The sequence below is a fragment of the Astatotilapia calliptera genome, chromosome 6 (assembly GCF_964374335.1).
Source record: "Astatotilapia calliptera chromosome 6, fAstCal68.1, whole genome shotgun sequence".
NCBI lineage: Eukaryota > Metazoa > Chordata > Actinopteri > Cichliformes > Cichlidae > Astatotilapia > Astatotilapia calliptera.
The window spans coordinates 31541011-31559515 of record NC_137427.1 but is presented as its reverse complement, the minus strand read 5'-3'; the positions used below and the strand labels follow the sequence as shown (position 1 = coordinate 31559515).

Below are 18505 nucleotides of genomic sequence, written 5' to 3'. Positions count from 1 at the left end.
TTGTTCTCCTCTCTGAATACCAAATGCATTACGTAACCGTACAATGTTTCGCCACAGAGGATCATCCACGGCATCTCACATGTCCACATCTCTCTACAGGGGAGTGACAAGTGTAGCACCGCAGGGCCCGTGGAGGAGATATATATCAGCACTGCCTATTATTCTGGCATAACCCTCTCACTGCAAAGACAGCGAAAGACAGACAGGAAGACACTCTGTGATGGAGAAAAAGACAGAGACAGATACGACACAGATATTAGATCAGGATGAGAAAAGTACAAGCTTGTATCAATAGCATTATTCTCCACATTTTGTCCTGTCTGGCATGCCTTACTGCATAGAAGTCTCTCTCTCTCTCTCTCGCTCCCAACTGCTGGGTAGCAAGCAGCATAGAATTTCTATAATAGAAATGTCCGTCACGCTCCGTGTTTCCATATCTCTTATAGAAACGTCCATCATGCCAAGTCTGGACGTCAGCTTAACCCCCAAACTCCTCTACCCCTCGCTCCATCCATCGCTCACTCCTCGGCCCGCCCCCACTTTTTAAACCCTCGTGACTGAGTAGAGAGGGGGAGAGAAGACGCTTTTGCTTTCATTCCTCCCTCAAGGACGTGTGATGTTGTGTGATGTTGAAGCCTTATATCCGTAATAGTCAATCACTGTGGTGGGGGGAGAGTGGGGAGGGATGGGTGAGACTGAGAGTCAAAACAAATTACATTCTCACAGATGTCTTTGAATCACGCGGACGACAGGCAGACGCATACTCGCGCTGCGCCTCCCGGTTGTGAGAGATGTAGTAGAACTTGCCTCAGAGCGTGGCGCGTTTTGATCTGACTTCCTTAAACTCCCGTTCCTCCTTTCTTCTCTTTTTCTCTCGTTCTCCATTCCTCTTCGCCTTTTCTTGCTCTGTAATCTAACCTAATCCAGATGACTCACTTTCATCGATTGCACAAATGTGCAAAGTCTGTGTGTGTGTGTGAGGACTTTTGTACTGCCCAGAGCTGACTGTGTGATACGGTTTGTTGTGAGGTCCCAAGATACTGAGAAAAGATGAATTCTTCACAAGCTTGTCCACCGTTTCACATCTCTATGTCCTGGGAAATCAATAAGCATCGAACATAATCAAAACACAGGAAAGGGATTCACTTATGCTCCATTTTAACGCTAAATCTATATTTAACCAGATTGCACCTTTTGGGATCCAAAATCTGCAAGGGAGTCCTCACCGATAAGACAGCCATATTCTGTAGATAGAGGTCTTAGATAAATAATACAGCGTAAAAAGTTCTGGGGACAGACAGGCAGAACGACAGAGAGACACAGGCCTAGCATCCCCCCCAAAAAAGAAAAAAGAGAAAAAAAAACTTATTCAAAGCAATGACAACTCCCAAGGATTCATCTCACACAGCTGCAATGAATGCTTTGAACTCTGCCAGAGAAATGAGTTTCTGAATTTTCGAGCCTTTAAGAAGACAAATTTACACGATGCACTCAAAGCATCATAAAGACTGTCTAGAACATCTCTGTCAGGGCTTGAAGCTACAAAGGGAAAACTGTACACTGCTAACGTCCATATATTTGTGCTGGTTACATAAATACCCAAATAATTTGAGAGCAATCCCAAAATAGCCTTGCAAATCAACATACAGCATTAAGAGAAGATGCATGTGACAGTATTTGTAGAACGTCTAGTGGGTGTAAGAAAAAATCAAGTACAAGGCGAAAACTCTAATTCAGGGGGTCACCGAGAGACTGATAACCATTTACACCTATTTACACCTATAGCCAATTTAGGATCATCAGTTAACCTGACATGCTTGTCTTTCGGATATGGGAGGAAGCTGGAGTTCGCGGTGATGACCTGCACAGGCACAGGGAGAACAAACTCCTCATAGGAAGGTCCCGGTCAACTGGCAGACTCAAACCCAGGACCGAGCTGCTCTGACGTGACAGTGCTAAACACCACACCCAGAAAACAAAGTTGAACTGAAATTCTTCAGACTGTTTGTGTAAGAGAATACTAACTTAAGCAATTAGTAGTTATTTTTAATACTATTCCAGAGGATGAAACCCTTTTTTGGCTATTAAGTATTTTTGGATTCAGAATTTAAGCTAAGCTAACCTTCTGGGCCATCGTTCTTTCATAAGACTGCGTGAACGACATTTACCCTCCACAGCAGTCCCAGTTTCTCATTTGACCTGTTGGAGAAATTAAGTGCTTACACCTGGCCTAATGTGTAATTGCTAATTTGCAGATGTGCACATGTGGTTTTCAATCGTAAGTGAAGCTAATTGTGGGCTAAGTTAACAATACAAGACAGCAACATCCACAATCAAAGTCTCAAACGAGGCATCGAAAAAGCACAGACTGATGTCATGGCAGACATGTTCATCTCTTACAGTTTATAAGGAAACCCAAGCACAGATGTACAGTCAGTGGTTCACAAAAAAACTCCACCATGTCATCTCATTGAAAGCTTTTAAAGTAAAGTAGAGTCAGGTGGAAATGTTAGGTTTGCATAAGCCGTAACACAGCAACAGTTAACAGTGAGGGTCTTATCAGTGAGAAGCACTGCTGCAATAAATGCATGCATCAGGCAGTCTGATGAGTTTCAGGGTGGAGATGGCCAGATTCCACTATTTGTTATAGAAATAGTGGAATAGTGTATACCTCTTTTCTGAAAAGAAAAGAGGTATACAATTTTAAACTCCAGATGAAACCATTGCATTAATATGCTATTATTATGCTATTATTACAGGCATACCAGTTAAACCTATTCTGACAGGACTTCTACTTACATTTAAATATAGTACGACTTCACAGTAAATGCACACATACACACACATACATATACAGGTATATGGGCAATATAGGTCATTTGTCTTCCTCATTCTGCCTCACCTTCTTCATCATTTTTCCGTTCATGGCTTCCAGCCGCTTTGTGCCGCTGCTGCTTTCCACATTGCTTTTGAATGGTAATGAAAGCACTGGCATGAGTTGAGATGCACCACTACACACAGAAATGGGGATCTACATCTCCTTATGTATGTGGGTATATGACAGTATCCCTGTTATTAATGCGCGCATGTTTTAGCCTGCCCAGGAGTGCAACCCATCTCCTTAGTGTTGCTCATCGGTCACATGGGGGGAAAAAAAGTGAAAAATGATGTAGAAGATGTTAAAAAATAGACAATTCAGTTCTACTAGTAAGAACATTTACTTTTAATTTACATTTACGTTAAAATTTTTTGCAGCGGTAAAAACTGCTGATCTTTTTAATGATCATGCAGGTTTTTAATCAAACTTCCAGTTTATCCCAAAGTAGGAACACCAAGCACTTTATTATGAAAACCATCATTACATCGACCAGTCCCATCTGCTGTCAAAACAACCTAAATGTTTTATGCCATAGATTCTACAAGATGTTGGAAACATCCATTTGAAATGCTGGTCCATGCTGACATGATTGGATCGCGTGGTTTCTACAGATTCGTCAGCCATACTTTCATGTTGTGAAAATCTCAGGAGATCAGCAGTCTGAGAAATACTCAAACTCACCCATCTGGCATCAACACTCACATCACGGCTGCAGTGACGGAGACCGCTTTTTGTCTTGACTCTGATGTTTGATGTGGACATTAGCTGAAGCCCCGGACTTGTGTGCTGGATCTTATGCTTAGTACTGCTGGTACATTGTGTGACTAGGTAATTGCAGGCATAAACAGGTGAGTGTTTGCATGATAAAATGAAGTTATCACCCAAAGGAAAAGAAAACTGAGTGCTACTAGAAACCTGGAATAAAATAAAATATATATTCCCTCACTTGGTACTTTCATGACCGTGAAGCAGAGAGCTGTACAACCTGTCAGCGCAGACTTTTCCATCTGGTGACTTGAAGATTCACAGTAAATGAGCACAGTTATTTTCACTTGGTGACTCCTTGTGGCCTTTGGATTGAGAGACCATGCCCATTAGGGTTAAAGTTGATCACTCAGGACAATACTGCATTGATGAGAAGCAACCCTTCCCTATAGGGGGACAAAATGCCCATTACAGCACAAGAGACTTAATGGACAACTTTCAGGAGTCAAGGGTTCAGGATTTTCCTTTGACGTGAACCTCTCTATATGCAGCTGACAAACACCGACTAAATATTCCTTGATCCATTTAAATGAGAGCATATAAAATAAACCCTTCAGGGATCTGCACCAGAAAACTTGTTTCTTTCTCTTTAGCCTCAGGGCGTAACCTCAAACCAGGTGTCTCTGAAATGTGTAAAATATCAAACCAACAGGACTGCAACTCTGTAGCTTTCTCAGCAGAGATAGAAAGAACAGCCTTCAGCTTTGTAAACAGGATACATCATCTGCAATCTACTTTCTCTGCTTGACTCTCTTAGATTTTTCTGAGTCATGCTGTGGATCTTTCCCACTTGTTTGGGGTAGCGCTGACGCAGGGAGCGAGAAGAAGAGCGAAAATCAGAAATACAATAAAGATGCTACTAAAAATTTTGTTGATAGTTTAAAATGTTTTAATATGTGTTTTGATTGACAATAGTTTATTATTGTTTTACGGGCCACTTGCTGCTGTTTCACACAAGCTCCTTTCTTGCAAATGAGCGTATGATGATGGATGTTTGTGATTTGAGGTTATTTAGATTCATTAAATCAAAGGAAACTGGACTGTACATTTATTGCCTTGTTAAAGATGACACACTTATTTTTTACTGCACAGAGTAACAGGTAAAATAAAAATAATGATGCGGTCTGCATCCTCGCTTTTATTATGCAATTCTGTCTGGATACTAAAAATCTCCCAGGAAAACGAACGCTCAAAAAAGGAAGGAGACTGTGGCTATGCCTGACCAAAAAAAGAGAAAAAATCATGATGAAAAGGGAGAGTAACAGAATCTGAAATGGAAACAAGAGTAAATAAAAAATAGTGACTCTCAAAGGAGAGTGCTCCAGTGCTCAAGAGGGTCTAAAGGGGAGATTCAGTCAGAACTATGTCTCCATATTACAAAGACACAATATAAAAATCATGATGAAAATCAGCGAGACTCAATAATCTGATAATCATGTGAGGAAGGTGTAACAAAGACCAGTTTTAGGGGTGTTTACAGAGGTTGTGTGCATAAACTGTGTATGTACAAAGAAACATGCATATAATATGACCTTCCCCGAATGCAAAGTGTTTTTTATAATGTAAAAATTAACTGTAAAAATGCCTCTAGAGAAGGCCAAGTCCAATAGCATAAAGATGAAAAATAAGGTGAGAAATAACTAGCATGAAGCAAAACAGCCAGTGCTTTTACGATGGTCTATCATCACTGATGCTATAAATAGCTGTGACCATGTGTAATGGTCTGCTTTCTCTTTTTTTCCTTTTGTTTGTAGTCTAATATTTTGTTTTTTGCCAGGGTCTTTTGCTCTTTTTTATCCCCGTTCTGTTTTTCTTTTCTTTTTAATTCCAAAAACAATCAAAGCCACATTTCCCTTTCTCCACTTTCTTCACATCCTCCCCAAAGTAAATTGCACTTCTTCATTAACCTGAGTTGCAAACAGCGATTTTATATGGAACTGATGCAATAAGAAAGCATCTGTGTCCACTCGTGGCTAAAGATGCGAGCAAAGAGTTGGCTCGGCCATGTGCGTAAAATCTCACTGTGACTGAGATTTGTGTTTTTAAAAGAGGACAGCGCATACACGTGGCTTTCGAAATCTCTCAAGAAGACAGCGTATGCATTTTTCTGCTTTTGTGCACACACAGCTATATGAATCTTTCCCCGGGTGGCTTGTTTTTCCAGAGTTTCAGAGAACATGCGCATCTACACAACATTACCTTAAAGTACAGCAGCCATGACACCACCGTGGTCAAAGCAAGGTTAGAGTCTCAGTCTTTCTCGGGATGACAGTTTGTACCCTATAAATCTTTGAGTGTGACATGACTGAAAAGTGAGGCGGTCACGATGCTGAGTGCTGAAATATTCCACATGCCTGTTCTCGACAGCTGAGGCAGCGTCGAGCGTGCATACACGCGGAGAGTGCGAGCGAGGTCGGGGAATGCAATGAATGATGCAAAATGGAAAAGAGGCCGACAGGCTCTTAACAGTTCCTTCTGTGCATATCACGTTAGCTACTACAAGTGTATTTACTACACTTTTTACTACAAAGAAGGTCAAGTGAAAGCTAGTAACTGCTACTGGATCTCTCTTTCTGGTAACCTGCACTCTTGTTCTGTCTCCTGGACCCTTGTACTTGCCTCAGTATGAAAAGAAAGAGGTCAGGTGGAAATCAGCATCTTAGCTAACACCCCCCCCCCCACACACACACACGCACACACACACACACACACTGCACCCCCTGCTACACCACCATGTTGTTCCCTCTCAACAGTTTGTTTACTCGAGTTTATCTGGTCAGCAAAATGGACATCTCCCATCAGAGTGTGTGTTGCTGGCAGCAGTTCCTACACTTTCTCTCGTGTCCCATCTAGGTAGTTTGCCTCATGCAACGTGGGAGGAAGTCTCACCATCAATTATAGATTATGCTGACTGGGTGGGAAAGCCCATGCATATGGCTACACACCGGTAAACACTCATGCATGCCAGCGTACATTAGTCACATTTATGAAGAAGGCTTCCGGGGGGAGGGGGGGGGGGGGTTCCCCTCAATTCATTTCTATTTCTAAAGTGCCAATTCACAACAGCGATTATTGCGGGGAACTTTACATTGTAACGGCAGGCGGTCGGACTCTGTTTTGACAGGAAGAAACCGCCGACGTAAACCGAGCTCGAGGAGGGCGGCCATCTGCCTCAGCCGGTTGGGGTGAGGGGAAAGCAAAGAGAGAAAAGAGGAGCAACAAATCACGAACAATATAACAGTAAACACTCAGCAGGTTGGTGGGGACAGTCACCGTGCATCAGAAACATGCAGCTCTGGAGTCAGACATGCATGAGAAAAGGTACAGAGGGGAGAGAGGACAAAGAGGAAAAGGGACAAACTGCATACTGGAGAAGTTAAAGCCATCAATCCCTGCAAGTCTAGAAGTTCAAAAACCCCTCACTGAAAAACACATAGCATTTGTGATAAATCAAATGACAAAGAAAACTTGGAGCACAGTTGTGCCTTACAATTGCTGTGCCGTTCAATATCTTTGTCTAGACATGATGGTTGTGCGTGAAAGATTACTCCTATTGTTTTGTTTTGTTTTTCATCTCCTTTTAACACAATATCCAACGAGCTCCAAACCACTGCAGGTTTAGTGCTACCTACTTGACCAAGGCCAGATGACTGATGAGCTATGAGAGGGAACACGGAGGGTATCAACACAAAACCATGTGTCATTAAAAGTGAAAAATGTCATTGCCATTACTCATTATGTGAATGCATTACTAACAAGCTATATGTGAATGTTTCCAGAAGCCAGCTCTCTAAAAGGACACAAAAAGTCGAAGGGAACTGTATCCTATTCCCCACAAGTACGCCGCTCTCATTTACCCTCGTCCTCAGATCAGAGGTGACACATCAGCACCGCTCTGCTTCGCCGTAATCAATAATGTGTCAACAGCAGCCAGGAGATGCTTGTCAGGAAGGCCCAACCTTTTGCTCCTTCCTACTCCTTCTCCTTCACCTCGGTGATGTCACTTCCTGTTTGTTGCTCTCGCAGCTGAGAGAAAAAGGCTTAGAAGAGAGAAGAGGGAGCCACTATTCTCGCAATTTCCCTGAACAGAGTCCCACCACATCCCTTTTTCCCCTCTCAGCCTCCTCTTTCTCCCCACAGAACCGCTGTCTCTTTCACCACCGACTGCTTTATTCCTCCTTCTACCTCAACCTCTTCTCCATCTCACCATCTCTCTCCCCCTTCCCCCAAGCATCTTTCCTTGCAGCTCCCTTGCACCCACTTTTTCTTCCTCCTGCTCTGCACAGCCCTGTGAGAGCCTCTTTCACTTTCCCGCCTCCCCGTCTCTCCTATTCCGTCATACGTCAGCTGTTTTTCCCAGGAAGTGTTTTATTTAGAGCAGATTAATTAATTAGATACAGTATCAGAGCCATGGCCATTCTTAGCCCTGGCCATCAAGGCCCAGAGGCTAATGGAACTGCAGAAAACATGTGTGCGTGTGTGTGTGTGTGTGTGTGTGTGTGTGTGTGTGTGTGTGTGTGTGTGTGTGTGTGTGTGTGTGTGTGTGTGTGTTTGTGTTGTTTTTCGCAGCAGCAGCACCAAGCTGTGTGTATTTTTCAGATCTGCAGGTGCTTGTGTATCTGCGCCAGTGTGTACACTAATTGGACTTGTCAAGAAATGTCACTGTATATAAAAATTGTGTGTGTACGCATGCCTAAATTTGAGTATGCATGTGCACACGTCAGACTGTTATATAAGAAAAAAAATAAGCACCTTTATCTCATCGTGCTGGTAACAGGGTTGTTTTTGTTGCAGCTCACAAACAAACCACTGTGTGTTACTGGCAATCCCGTTCTTACGCCCTCCTCCCATCTCTCGCTCTCTCCTTTTCCCTCCAGGGACCGGTTCTCACACCAAGTACAGAGCAGCACGCAATGAGGAAGAAAGAAAAGAGGTGCTTGTCCAATCAGAGGTGCAGATGGCCACAGAAGACATGAATACCAGCCAATCTGGCACTAGGACGACTTCCACTTGCCAAATCATACATAAATCAAATGTGACCCCGCTAATTAATCGACTTATACAGTTTACCTAGACACACATACTACCAATGAAGTGTTACATCCCATTCATGCACACTATTTCTTCAAGCTTTTAGCAATTCCTCGGTTTGGCACATTTGCCGCTCGTGGAACAGTCACAATTCTCAAGAAAAGCAAATCCCTGTTCATGAAAATATAACCGTTAAAAAACACACCCACCCTCCCTTCGCAATGGCTCCAGTCTACAAGAATAAATGTTAGATGGCGAGCAACTCTGGTCGGCTTTCTCCAGCGGATACTGCAATGACATCCCAAATGGCCCAGAACACTGAACAGGGACGGCAGCGACATAACACGACTGGAGGGTCTTCATCAGTGGTCTTGTCTACAGCCAGCTCCTTCTTCTGTTTCCTTGCACTGCTTTCAATGATGCGGCTGCCGGTGGTTAAGGCAGACTGCTGGCTTATTGAAGGGGAGAAAGGCTTCGTGTGGCTGGCTATCTGCAGTATGAACCAGCCTCCCTACGAGGCCATACCCTCCCACATTAACAGGTACGAAAACTTACAAAGAAACTTATTTCCACAGTATTTTCCCGAGTTGCTGGATGCTGAGAGATATCACACATCTCTCCATAGCACTATTGTGGATCTGAGGCTGAACGAGAACAAGATACGGGCGGTCCATTATTCTTCACTGAGTCGCTTCAGCAACCTCACCTATCTGAACCTGACCAAGAACGATATCAGTTACGTAGAAGATGGAGCGTTTTCAGCACAATTTAATCTGCAGGTGCGTCCTGACACAATATGCATTCATAGGTTTTTCCATATAGGTGCACATTCATCAATGCACATACATACAGCAGTGGAAAATTACAGTATTATTTGGGTACATGAAATGCACTCTTCAAACTGTTTGGATGTATTTGGATAATGTAAAAAGTGCTCCATAATTTTACAGTATACACAGTAACTAAATGAAATCCATCAGTCTCAATGTAAACAAAGTGTTTGTGCATATGAGAGTGCATATCCAACATTAAACTGCTGCTTAATCCCACAGTGCACCAGAGGACTAATAATCCAATTACACAATATATACTTAACACTTGGTATCAAATTACTATACTATTATGCACCAACCGAATATATTCTTTTTCTTCTTATTATTAGTATTATTAGTAGTAGTATGTATGTGTATGTTTATGTGTATGCAATAAAAATACAGTTCTGCCACTTTCCCTGTCAAAAGCAAATGCCTTATCTCATTTCTAGTAATCTGATCCCCTCCTCAAGGTGGTTTTCGTCCATGCAGTTCGTCCATGTGGCTGCCATTTTACAGTCAGGTCCATAAGTATTTGGACAATGGGACAGGTTTTGATTGGACAATTGACTGACAAGCAGTTTCATGGGCACTTGAGGCCAGGTTCTTTGTTATTTTAAGGGAGATTAAATATAAGCAGGCCTGTCAGTGAGGCCACAAAAACTTTAGGAGTGACCAAATCTGGTACTTTCTAACAAATAATGAATGCAGTTCGACCATGCCAAAAAGCCTCAAAAACCACAGAAGACAACCAAAGTGGATCATCGTAAATTCTTTCCTTGGTAAAGAAAAAGAACTTCATACCAACTAACCAATTCAAAAATACTCTCAGGGAGGTTGGTGCATCACTCGTGAAGTCTACAATGCAGAGATGCCTTCATGAATGGAAATGCAGAGTGTCTACAACAAGGCATTGTTAGGAACAGCTTCTGATCCACAGCATAGCACATCTGCGAAACATGGTGGAGGTAATGTGATGGAATGTGCAGCTCTCTACTAGTCTTTATTGATGATGTGACTACTGATAGAAGTACTATGAATTCTGAAGTTAGTGCTGGAAAAGTTATCTGTGTCCATCTTGATGTTTATAACAGGTCAGAGATTTAGTAGCCTATGACGAACCCTCACATTACACTAGTGATGATCGTTGATATCAAACTTGGGTTGTTTTGACATAGAGGTTAATGTTTCATTTATATGGTGAAATTGTCAATCTTATGTGAAAGTAATCACAATAAAACAGTCCTGAGGAGTTCACAGAGACAAATAGTTTAGAATCAAACTATGCATACCATTTCTTTACTTATTCTTATAGATTTCTACAATAAACATAGACTTATTCAAACTGTATTTATCATATATTACAAGTTTAAACTGTTCTATTTAGAATAATATGTAAACCAAAACAGGGGTCTAAAGAGATCGAAATTCTTCCATCGATACACGCACAGATGGACACAGACATGAGAATGACAACACCCGCTCATTATGGCTTCCAGGAATATTCAAGCAAAGTGTTTCACCAAACCGATCTCAACACATCCATAATGAGCTGGCATGCTTACACATCTATCCGGCTGCTGGAGCTAAGCCAGGAGGTAAAATGTGAACAAGAAAGATCTCAGAAATTCAGCGCAGCACACGGGCTTAGATCACGGTGTCAAACACGAATTGTTTGAATCGTCATCTGTTTGTTCCGTATGTTTCCAGCTTGTGGTGAGTGATGCCTGGCACAGGCTAGGTCTTCAGAGATTAGACTAATCCCACTTGTCTTTGCCTCCCCAGGTTCTCCAGATGGGCTTTAACAAGTTGAGGAACCTGACAGAGGGCATGTTGCGAGGCCTGGGCAAGCTGCAGTACCTTTACCTGCAAGCCAACCTCATTGAGACTGTTACACCCAACACCTTCTGGGAATGTCCGAATATAGAGAATATAGACCTCTCCATGAACAGGTATTGACAATCATGCTTACTAGGTGAAACTGCTTAAATGTTGGAAATTGCTGCTTTTTCAGCCATAATATATGAACACCAATCAGGCATAACATCGTGACTCTTGTTTTGGTGCCCCTTTTGCTGCCAAAACAGCCCTAACCCATCGAGGCAAAGACTCCCCTAGACCCCTGAAGCTGTGGTATCTGGAAGTGAGCAACAGATACTTTAGGTCCCTTAAGTTGCAATGTGGTGCAACCATGGATCGGACTTGTTTGTCTAGCACAACCCACAGATGCTTGATTATAGTGAAATCTGAGGAGTTTGGAGGCCAGGTTAACACCTCAAACTTGTTGATGCGCAAATCATTGCTGAATCATATTTGCTTTGTGGCAGGGTGCATGCTAAAAATGGCTCCAGCCATTAGGGAATAACATGCCCATGTAGATGGTCTCCAACAGTGCTTAGGTAGGTGGTACATGTCAAAACAGAATATCCACAGAGATAGCAGGACCCAAGTTTTTCCAACATAGCATCACACTGCTTGTGCCAGCTTGCCTTCTTCCCATAGTGCATCTCTCACACGTGTCCATTGTTGGTGCTTTGGGCGGTGGACAGGGGTCAGCATGGGCAGCCCCATTATTATGCACTCTGTATTCTGACAGCTTTCTATCAGAACTAGTGTTAACTTTTTTCAGAAACTTTGGTTTCAGTATCTGATGGATCAGACCACACAGACCAGCCTTTGCTCCCCACATGCAACAGTGAGCCTTGGCTCCCCATGACCTTGTTGCAGGTTCACCGCTCTTCCTTCCTTGGACAACTTTTTGATAAGATACTGACCACTGCAGAGTGGGAACACCCCACAAAATCTGCGGTTTTCACAATTTAGCCCTTGTCAAACTCACTCAAATCTTTATGTTTGCCCATTTTTCCTGCACAGTAAATGTGAGGACAAAATATTCGCTTGCTCCCTAATATACCCCACCCACTAACAGGTGCCATGAAGAAGAGATAATCAGTGTTATTCATTTTAAATGTCGCTTGTTAGTGCTCATAATGTTATTCCTGATGATTGTTGATATATATAGATGGTGAAATTGTAATTGTAATAATTGCAGCACATGTACACTGGAGAACAAACAAAAATTAAAATGCCAGGCATTTTAGCTATGCTTGTTTTCTAAATTCAACTATTTGCACTGATGATGGAAAAACGCACTACTGACCATTCAGTGATACTAATTTTCTCCTGTGACGGTATCCTCAGCAGATCCCTACGCTACTCACTTTTTTTCTCAGTGGAAATAACTGTCTTGTTCTTACTATTGGTTTTGGTAATTGGTATTGATCTGTTGACCTAAATGTATAGCAACAGCTAAATGAAATAAGCTTAACTGCTCTTTTGGACTTGTTGAAAATTGTATTGCAGAAGATGTTTTTGACCATAAGCTGAAATCTATTAAATGGAGGGAATAGGTGCATTAAATGTGAAAGAACACATCTAAAGGGGTAACTTGCCAATAAATTTATACTTTCTTATTGATCTTTTTCCAGGATTCAGGTGTTGGATGGCAGTTTGTTCTCTGGACTCTCTAAGCTGACCACCTGTGAACTTTACACTAACCCCTTCAATTGCTCTTGCGAGTTGCTGGGTTTCCTTCGCTGGCTTGCAGCCTTCCCCAACAGGACCAGTGAGAGGATGGTGTGTGACTCCCCTCATGGATTCTCGGGGTACAACCTTCTCAACCAAAATCCCCGCATGCTTAACCAACGCAGTGCTTTGTATGCGCTCAGTCACGTGTGCACAGATGACAGCAGTAGCGCAACATCCTTCTATGGTATTGATTCCACAACTCCTCCGCCAGATTTCGCCTCTCCCTGCGGACTGGATGATTGCGCTTCCGGGACCCCTCCTGATGGGGGTGAGGTGATCAGCTTGAGTCCCATTTTCCCCGATGCCAAACCCCTTATGACTGTAAAGCAAGTGCTAGATTCGAGCGCTGTGATAACAGTTCAGATTCCCGATCCGTACAAGAAAATGTACATCCTGATGCTTTATAACAATAGCTTCTTCACGGATATTCAGAATTTGAAAGATAAAAGAGAAGATATTGAGCTAAAGAACTTAAAACCAAACACTGACTACACCTACTGTGTGGCTTCTATACGAAACTCCCTTCGCTTCAACCACACCTGTCTGACCATCTCAACAGGCCGTCGAGTCGGAACAGGCAGATTACCCACTGAGTCATCAGCAACCCATTACATTATGACAATTTTGGGATGCCTGTTTGGAATGCTTGTGTTCCTTGGCTTTGTTGTCCACTGCCTGAGAAGAAAGAGGATCATGGAGGAAAAGGAAAGGAAGATGAGCAGGATCCAGAGAACACTGATAGAGCTAAAGTATGGTGGAGAAGGGGATATAGAGGGAGGGAGTGGAGGAACCGTTTCCCAGAAGCTTGGTGCTGGGGACAGTCTGTCCAGAATGCCCTACCTACCTCAGGGTGGTGAGATAGATCCATACAAGCTTCAGGAGGTGATAGAGACACCAGCCCACAAGCCCCCTAAACTCAACTATATGGAGGTGAGAGGGTCGGACATTGAAAGGGAGAGAGAACGAGAGAGAGAAAGGGAGATGTCACCGCAAGCAAATCCCCAAGGCTCAGTAGCAGAGATCTCTACCATTGCCAAGGAAGTAGATAAAGTTAACCAGATCATCAACAATTGTATAGATGCTCTCAAATCTGAATCTACCTCCTTTCAACAGGGGATCAAATCCCCCTCTTCTGCAGGTGGAGGAGCTGTTTCAACAGCAGAGCCACAGCTGGTGCTTCTGTCTGAGCAAGGAGAAAGGGAACGAGGAGGTGAGTTCCTCTCCCCGGTGTACAAAGGAGGGAGAGGAGGAAGAGAAGAGAGGGGGAGAAGTTATCATCATTCATTACAGCGACACCACAGCATGGAGGCTCCTCCAACATCTAAAAGGCCCAGCACGTCCTCCTCTCCCGGCTCCGCCCGGAGCCCTCGCTCCTTCCGCTCAGAGGGAGGGTACCACTCATCAGAGTCCCGCTACATTGAGCGAGCCTCACCAGGAGATCGAGGGGAAAGGGGGGGCGGGGGAGGTGAGCCCATCCGCACAGTCACCCCGGCTGCAGCCATCTTACGAGCTGAAGCCCAGAGAATCCGCCAGTACAACGAGCACCGTCACTCCTACCCCGGCTCCCAGCAGCATCTCCAGGAGCTGCAGCACCACCCCCAGATCCTGCAGGAACTCCACCACCACCCAGGAGGCCGCAAGCCCTCGATGTTAGACCCCCTCACTCTCAGCAGGCAGGCCAAGCAGAGGGAGTTAGCCTACTCCCAGCTTTCGCCACACTACCCGCTCTCGCCACAGTACCACAACCTGAGCTACTGCTCCAGCCCCGAGGAAGACGAGGAGGAGGAAGGGCTCCTCTGCACCCCGACCCTGGGGCTGTGGGAGCGGTTCAAACTGCATCGCAAGAGGCACAGGCAGGCATCTATGGAGGATGAAGGCTACGTGGCAGCCGGACATGCGCTGAGGCGAAAAGTTCAGTTTGCCAAGGATGAAGATCTCCATGACATACTGGACTACTGGAAGGGTGTGTCCGCCCAGCAGAAGGCCTGATCCCACGTGTGGAGATCCCCCCAAACCATGCGAAGATGGAAAATTAACAAAAGTGCATCCATGACATACTGATACACAGTGACTTATTCAACAAAGAGCTGTAAATACACACAAATGCACACATCTTACAGGAGCTACAGAATCAGATTGCAAATACGTGTACACACAGACACACACACACGGACATACTTTACACAAACTAAGCCTTTTCTTCTGAGAGCACGGAGAAGGACCAAACTAATATATTATACTGAACGACAAAAATTATAACATATAGAGACTGAGTTACTTTTTGTAATGTAATGGAAGTTATAGCTCAGAGTTATGTAGCTATTTGTACTAAGTTTTGAATGAAGAAAAGCAGAATCATCATTAAGAATAGAAACCTTAAATGTTGCTGGGCAGGCCATCCTGAATAGTCCAGGGATGCTTTCAATCTCGTCGCAGCGGTGTATAATAAAGACTTTGCTTTTCCAGAGAGGTTGTTTTTGCATCGCGTCCTGCGATGCTGCCACATGAGTAGACTTTTTAAATGTTATTTTATTTATTTTTTTAAACTTCTGTGATTTCGGAGATTGAAAACATCAAAAGCAACAAATTCTGGATGGGTCGCCGGGCTACAGTAATATTTAACTGTGCTGAGAATGAGTAGGTAGCTCTCATCAGAGAGTGAATATAATGTGCCAAATCAACCAAGGGGATAGTAGAGCCCTACTGTGTATCAACTTCTCCTCACCACTGTTTTTATATACAGGATTTAAAAAAAGGGGGGGGGGGGAAAACTGCTAATATGAGATGTTGTTATTACTATTCATTATTCTTATTATCATTACTGGTCTTCTATTATTCCTATGATCCTCATCATTAATATTCTATTATTTGAATATGGCATGGCTCTATCGTGTGACTGTGTTTTTTTGACTGTTTTGAAACTCTCAGCTGAGGAGTGTACACCAACAGAGACACAAACAGTCGATGGACAAGACTTTTGAGTTCTCCTTTTTCTACCAAGAGGAATGTGCTCCTCGCCAAGCCAGAAACAAGCCCACCTTTTCTCTTGGTGAACCCCATCCCGCCCACACCCCACCCTAATCCTCCTAAAGAGGAGAACGTTGTACAGATGAGAGAGAGAAGTTCTATATTTGCAAACAGAGGTGACTGTTTTGTTTGTACAACATGGGTTTTGAAATCTTTCAGACTTTTCAGAAACCAGAATCCCGAGTTAGTCACCTGCCGGATCACTTACAAATGGTACGTTTTTGATTTTGAAATCGAACTTCAAAAAAAAAGAAAAACAATTCTAATCTTCAAATGAATGTCTTCAATTCCCATAGGGAAAGCATATCTGCACTGTTCAAAATCAAAAAACGACTCTTAGAAAAAAAGGAAAAAAGACCTAAAACTCTCAGCTTCCTTCCCGATACACTGTAGCGCCACTGTGTTTTTCATCGACAATTCACCCCCCCCAATCCCAACCCTCAAGCCCATCGCCCCGCCTCCCTCACCTTCCCCTCCCTCGTCCCATCTCCCAGGGTTTTAACGTTTGACCTTTTTTTGAATTCTTCTGGTTCCACTGTGGTGCCATTGTGCTAACTTGACAAATCGCAACACATTTGAGACGATTTTAAGTACTACTATTTACAGACCTCTTACCTTCGCATCAATACTTGTCAGTGTGCCAAACAGAACTACGATTTGCACAAAATGATCCACCACCATTGGCTCACTGCTTCCCCGCCTCCAATCATTTTTAAGACCAAAGTACTGTGGTAGTAAATTGACACCTTACCCTCCCCAACCCGCCCTCTCAAAGCCAGGACCCAACTGTTGACCCACCATCATCCTCACAGTTAACGACTCTAGCACATGCATACATGCAACTTCAAGTGTACTCATGCACTCGCAACCAACACACAGATGAATGTATTCTTCGAGAAGTTAATACTGTTCAGCAGCTGGATTCTGATGAACGAGCTGCATTCAGTCTTTGTGCCCATTGTCTGAGAGGAAACTCTCTTTGAGATGGCCAGTTGTGAGACCAAGAATTGGGAGATCAATAAGAAGCGATCGGCTTCCTAGAATCAAATGTGACCAAATTGGTGCACACAGTTGACCAGTTTGTCCTGGAAGCCCAAAGCAGTTGCTAAAGAGGTTCTATTTAAGTACTGGCAGTTGGTTGTTTCTTTTTTTAAATATATGAAGTGTTATGGTAAAATGTGATTAGTATCACTTACGTGGTGAACAGAGACTTTGTGTATATCTGAAATATCTGCAGGATTTAAACACTGGAGGTGAAAAATAGGAGAAAAAAATGTGATAATATACTTTACACAGAACTGTGCTACAACAAGTCATTTAATGAGACTGTAAACCAGGGGTGGAGTCAACAGAGTTTCATATCAATGCACCTTGAATTTAACGTTAACCAGTTTTGCGACATGATTTGAAACAGAGTTGACTCCAACCTTGAAATGATGACACTGAAAATCTACAGAGAACACAACAGATATGGCAAACAATGACAAGTTTATTGTTGAGTGGAAACACTGTAAAAAAAAAACAAAAAAAAAAACTTTTTTCTCTGCTATAATGAGTTCAGAATGCTCAAGTCATTAAGCCGGTTAAAGCCATAATCGCGTGTGAGTAAAATCATCACAGCTGTCTGTAGCACCGCAAAAAGCACATTCATTTGTGTGGCTGGAAAAGAAAAAAAAGGCAAATTTTTTAAAATGTTTTTCTTCTTCCCTGACACTGCAGCGGCTATGACATGGTTCCTCTGCTGCTGCAGCAAACAATCCAACTCTGATCTAACAGGAAACTGATGAGCCGTGGCTGTTGCTGCGTTACACGTTCCAGATTGTGGCTTTAACCAAACAATAGCCTTAAAACATTCTTTTTTTTTTCATCTTTTTAACTTTAGCGTTGCTTTGAGAATTGAAAACAAAAATAATCCTGATTTCTTAACATATACTTCACCCGACTGCAATTTTATAATTGCTTGATTCTGAAGCCTCACTTGAGCATTCTTTTAGTAACAGTAATATCAATGTAGCGATGTATTCTATTACTGTTTTTGGTTTGTTTTTCTTTTTTTTCCATTATGTTTTATAAACAGTAATGGCCTGAACTTATCATGTGTCAGAGAGTAGCAGAGCTCACCTCGAGTAAGACACAAACGAGCTGATGGTCAAGGCGACCAGATGGCGGTGACCCCAATCAGCGCTGCTATTCTTTGAACCGTGATGAAGTGAAACTGTGTTTTTGAAACAACAATGCCTAGAAAGTGGAAATAAACCGAGGTCCTACTAACAGAGAGAAATGACAATGGAGCATGCTGCAAGGAAATCCTCAGTGGAAGCTTGTGTTATATTCTTCTAGTGAATGACTCAGGAGCAAGAGAGGAAGTGAGAGAGAGAGAGTGAGCGAGAGAGAGAGAGAGAGA

At 43.0% G+C, this 18505-nt stretch overlaps 1 protein-coding gene across 1 annotated transcript in view; it reads left to right on the top strand.

The window, feature by feature from the left end:
• The window catches only part of LOC113024497 (protein ELFN1-like), a 138600-nt gene extending 122445 nt beyond the window's left edge, over positions 1 to 16155 (top strand). Inside the window, exons 3-6 of the mRNA XM_026171642.2 lie at positions 8521 to 9215; positions 9300 to 9453; positions 11272 to 11438; positions 12975 to 16155. Of these exons, the coding sequence (XP_026027427.1) occupies positions 8926 to 9215; positions 9300 to 9453; positions 11272 to 11438; positions 12975 to 15063 (2700 nt within the window). The 5' untranslated portion in view covers positions 8521 to 8925 and the 3' untranslated portion in view covers positions 15064 to 16155. The remainder of the gene's footprint in view (positions 1 to 8520; positions 9216 to 9299; positions 9454 to 11271; positions 11439 to 12974) is intronic.
• Positions 16156 to 18505: the final 2350 nt, after the last annotated feature.